The following is a 4,838-nucleotide window of genomic DNA, read 5'->3' on the forward strand; positions in this document are numbered from 1 at the left end:
GGTGGATAGAACAATGAAGAGGCCACTTGGTATTATCGATGATGTTCTTATTCGCGTGGACATGTTTATTTTACTAATTGACTTTGTGATTTTGGACTGCGAGGTCGAATATGAGGTTCCGATCATATTGGGAAGACCTTCCTTTCAACTGGGAAGGTATTTGTTGATGTGGAAGTAGGGAAGCTTACCTTCCGGATGGGTGATGAAAAGTGGTCTTTCATGTGTGCAAATCAATGAAGCAGCCAAATAGTACTCAAGTGTGCTCTTTTGTGGATCTTGTCGCGGAAGTGATAGTTGATGATACTAGTGCAATGATCAATGTGGACGATCCTCTAGAAGCGGTGTTGTTGAACCTTGATGTAAATGAGGATGAAGTCGGGTGGAGTGTGTCAATGCTTTGCATGGAATAGCCTCTTACTCTTAGGAGCCTCGAAAGCTATCTTTTGATCTTGAGAATAAAAAGACTCCACCAACAAAGCCCTTAATTGAGGAAACCCCCGTTTTGGAGTTGAAGCCTTTGCCCTCACATCTCAGTTATGAATTCATAGGCCCTATTTCAACTTTACCTATTATTCTTTCATCTTTTCTTACTAAGGTGTAGGTAGATGAAACACTGGAGGTGCTCCAAAGACGGAAGAAGGCAATTGGATGAACTCTAGCTGATATTCGGGGAATAACCCTCTCCTTTTGCATGCACAAGATTATTCTTGAAGATGATGCCAAGCCCTCCGTGGAACATCAAAGGAGGTTGAATGAGGCTATGCAAGAGGTTGTCAAAAAGGAGGTGATCAAGTGGTTGGATGCAGGGGTTGTGTACCCCATCTCGGATAGTTTTTGGACTTCGCTGATGCAATGTGTGCCGAAGAAGGGTGGTATGATTGTGGTTACCAATGAGCGAAATTGTTGATTCCCGCCAGGACTATAACCGGAGGGAGGGTGTGCATGGACTATCACAAGCTAAATAAATTGACCCGCAAGGATCACTTTCCATTGCCCTTTCTTGACCAGATGCTAGATAGACTTGCTAGGCGTGCCTTCTACTATTCCCGCCAGGACTATAACCGGAGGGAGGGTTTGCATTTTCTAGGATGCCTTTTGGTTTGTGTAATGCACCGACAACCTTCCAGCGGTGTATGATGGCTATATTTACTGACATGGTAGAGGACTTCTTAGAAGTGTTCATGGATGATTTCACTGTTGTGGGTGACTCTTTTGATGAATGTTTGAAGAATCTTGACAAGGTGTTGGCACGGCGTGAAGAGACCAATCTTGTGTTTAACTGGAAAAATTGCCACTTTATATTCGAGGAAGGCATTGTCCTTGGCCATAAGATCTCAAAGCACGGTATAGAGGTGGACAAGGCTAAAATTGAAGTGATCTCAAAGCTTCCTCCTCCTACTTCAGTCAAGGGGGTTAGGAGTTTTCTTGGGCATGCGGGGTTTTAATAAAGATTCATCAAAGACTTTTCTAAGGTAGTGAATCCTTTGTAGATGTTGTTGGAAAGGAATGCCAAGTTCGAGTTTAATGAGGAATGTATGAAAGCTTTTGAACTTCTCAAGTACAAATTGACAACCACTCCTATTATTACCGCACCCAATTGGAGCTTACCTTTTGAGATCATCTGTGATGCAAGCGATATTGTTGTAGGAGCATTTTTGGGCCAAAGAGTGAATAAGATGTTTCACCCGGTGTATTATGCAAGCAAAACAATGAATGATGCTCAAGTGAATTATATGGTGACGGAAAATGAGTTGTTAGCAATTGTGTTTGCAATGGAGAGTTTAGGTCTTATCACATGGGTTCCAAGGTGATAGTTCATACTGACCATGCAACACTCCGCTACTTGATGACAAAGAAGGATTCTAAGGCTCTGTTGATGAGATGGGTTCTATTGCTTCAAGAGTTTGACCTTGAGATTGTTGATCGAAAAATGAGTAAAAACCAAGTGGCGGACCACTTATCCCGCTTGGAGGAGGAGGGGGGCCCCGTGATGGCCTCGAAATTAATGATTCATTCCCTGATGAGCAACTCCTCTTTGTATCTATTAATAGCATGCCTTGGTTCGCGGATGTTGCCAACTTTCTTGTGACCGGTATTGTTCAGTGTGAGGTCTCTTCTAACTAAAATGAAGAAGCTTAAACGGGATAACTTGGACTACTATTGGGATGAGCCCTACTTGTTCAAAATCTATAGTGATGGTGTGATACCGAGATGTATTCCGGAAGATGAGCAAATAAGTATTCTGGATGCGTGTCATTCCTCCTAATACGGTAGTCATCATGGTGGGGCGAGGACAACTTCAAAGGTGTTTAGTTGTGGTTTCTATTGGCTTACATTGTACAAGGATGCATGTGAGCTTGTGAAGAGATGTGATTAGTGTCAAAGAGTAGGTGGAATTTCAAAGAAGAATGTGATGCATCTCACCACTATTCTTCATATTAACATATTTGATGTGTGGGACATTGACTTCATGGGACCTTTTGTGAGTTCATGTGGCAACACGTACATTCTGGTGGTCGCTGATTATGTTTCAAAGTGGGTTGAGGCCGTGGACTTACCAAACAATGAGGCCCGGGGTGTTGTGGCTTTTCTCAAGAAGAGTATTTTTACACGATTTGGCACTCCTAGAGCAATCATCAGTCATGGAGTGTCTCATTTCTGCAATAAGGCATTTGACACTTTGCTTGCAAAGTATGGTGTCAATCACAAGGTTTCTAACCCTTACATCCTTAATCTAGTGGGAAAGTTGAAGTTTCCAAAAGGGAGATCAAGAGCATATTGTAAAAGACGGTTAATGCAAATAGGACTGACTGGTCAAAGAAACTGGATGTTGCTTTGTAGAATTACAAGACTACATACAAGGATCCGATTGGTATGTCACCATATCGGTTAGTGTTTGGGAAAGTTTCCAATCTCCTGGTTGAGTTGGAGCACAAGTCCATGTGGGCCTTGAGAAAGTTGAAACTTGAATGGGATTTTGCAACAAATCTCCGGGTGGAGCAACTCTATGAGCTTGATGAGTTCCGGTTTCATTCCTATTCCAGCTCGTCCTTGTATAAGGACAAGATGAAGTACTTACATGACAAGCATGCCCGTAGCGAGGAATTCAAAGTGGGTGACTTTGTTCTTTTGTTCAACTCCCGGTTATGACTATTTTCGGGAAAGCTTAAGTCAAAATGAAGTGGAACTCTTCAGAGTTAATGGGCACAAAGTCAAGCTACAAATATTCAAAATCCAAGTGTGTGTGCAAACCCTAGCTTCCAAAACTTGTTCTTCTCTAGTGTTTGAGACTGAAAATAATCCAAAAGATGTCCAAAGATCTGCTAGGTCGAGTATTAAAATGGTTTAGGGATAAGAACGTGAAATGTCAAAACTGCCCAATTTTCACCCAAATTTAATACACCGCGATCACGTGAATGTGATTGCGATCACGTAGAGTTAGCTTCAGGACTTCTGCGATCACAGACCCAATTTGCGGTCACATAGAGCATTCCCAGGGCTGGTGACCAATTCCTTCATCGCAATCGCAGAAAGAGCTTTGCGACCGTGATTCTCTTTTTTTAGCCTTCTGCAATCGCGATCCAGTACTTGTGATCGCGAAGAGTATCAGGCATCAGTTAATTTTCATTTGTTTTGCACATTTTGACTTGATTTCGTCCGTTACTTATCCAAGTCACATGACACCTGAAAATTGCCAATAAATCTCAAAAATGTCCTAGTTTCCTACCATAATTATACAAAAGTTTAAATATTAAGAGGAGATAAGTTGGTAAAATACTAACATATCAAACCCCCAAACTTAAACTATTACTTGTCCTCAAGCAATTCAAAAACTAATAACATCCTTCAATAAAATCATCGCTTAAGCTCAATGGCAAAACAAATATCATTTCAAGTCAAAAAGGGCCACTTTAAGCACAATCTAGTGACTTCGGTTGGTACCAACAATTAATCCAAGGCATATGAATCACTAATTTTTCACACATTTTATTTCAATTTCAAAAGTTCAAAATCCACATTAACCAAAGTAGCAACCAAGTCATGACACTAAAGATTCAAAATTTGCCTCTGTATCACAATTGTCTTCCCTCGCTCATTCCTCCCAATTGAAAATGGGATTAAATTCACAACTTGAATCTCATGTGCTCTCACACTTTAAGAGAGAATCCTAAACTCACAAATTTCAATTCAAGACATCAATGGGATGACAAATGGAAAGAATCATCTCTCTCTCTCTCTCTCTCTCAAAGATATTCAAATGCACACAAGTAGTACCATATGCTTGCCCTTTATGTATTTCTCCACTAATATAAACATACTTGGTTCAAAATCAATTAGACATTAAAGGGTCGTAGTTTAGGCTTTTGGTTAAGGTAGGGCACAATTTGGTAAGAGTAACTCAAAACCTCCCTAAGCACTACACTTTTTCAACAATCAAAGTTCACTTCCTTCAAGAATTTTTCCACCCTTTCTTTTTTTTTTGTATCACCTAGACTTCCATTTATTCATACTTTTATATTTTTATTTTTGTTTTACGTTTTATTTCATTCTCTTTTATATCATTTTTTACTTTTTGAGAAGCCTCCATATCACAACTTTTCCAACCTCCACCCCCAAACTTAGGCTTTTAGTCTATATTCATACTTTAAATTACTTAGGGAGGTACGGTGCCACAAGAATAACTTGTAACATGGTTGTCAAAGAAGAAGTTAAAAAGGATCAAAAGGGTTGACTAGGGAAAATGTTCACGGGTATGAAATTTAGGCACAATAATGGTACAAAGAAGGCCTAATATCATTTTTCAAGCCAAGTTAGTCTAGGATTTCGCCTTGAAGCAC

The 4,838-nt window shown here is 40.2% G+C and overlaps 1 protein-coding gene across 1 annotated transcript; it reads left to right on the forward strand.

Annotated features, from left to right (window-relative positions):
- The first annotated feature begins 1,181 nt into the window (after nucleotides 1-1,181).
- Nucleotides 1,182-3,150, forward strand: LOC138890110 (uncharacterized). Its single transcript, XM_070173468.1, has 4 exons — nucleotides 1,182-1,373; nucleotides 1,491-1,807; nucleotides 2,386-2,710; nucleotides 2,842-3,150. Exons 1-4 carry the CDS (start codon nucleotides 1,182-1,184, stop codon nucleotides 3,148-3,150), a joined length of 1,143 nt encoding a protein of 380 aa, XP_070029569.1.
- The last annotated feature ends 1,688 nt before the right edge of the window (nucleotides 3,151-4,838 follow it).

The sequence above is a fragment of the Nicotiana sylvestris genome, chromosome 4, assembly GCF_000393655.2.
Source record: "Nicotiana sylvestris chromosome 4, ASM39365v2, whole genome shotgun sequence".
Taxonomy (NCBI): domain Eukaryota; kingdom Viridiplantae; phylum Streptophyta; class Magnoliopsida; order Solanales; family Solanaceae; genus Nicotiana; species Nicotiana sylvestris.

What these genes read in the sequence shown, in the direction of transcription:
- LOC138890110 (XM_070173468.1), top strand. Translation starts at nt 1,182, where the DNA reads ATGGATGATTTCACTGTTGTGGGTGACTCTTTTGATGAATGTTTGAAG. An exon ending in TGGACAAGGCTAAAATTGAA is followed by an intron (nt 1,374 to 1,490) that starts GTGATCTCAAAG and finishes AATCCTTTGTAG; the next exon opens with ATGTTGTTGGAAAGGAATGC. An exon ending in AGTATGGTGTCAATCACAAG is followed by an intron (nt 2,711 to 2,841) that starts GTTTCTAACCCT and finishes GTTGCTTTGTAG; the next exon opens with AATTACAAGACTACATACAA.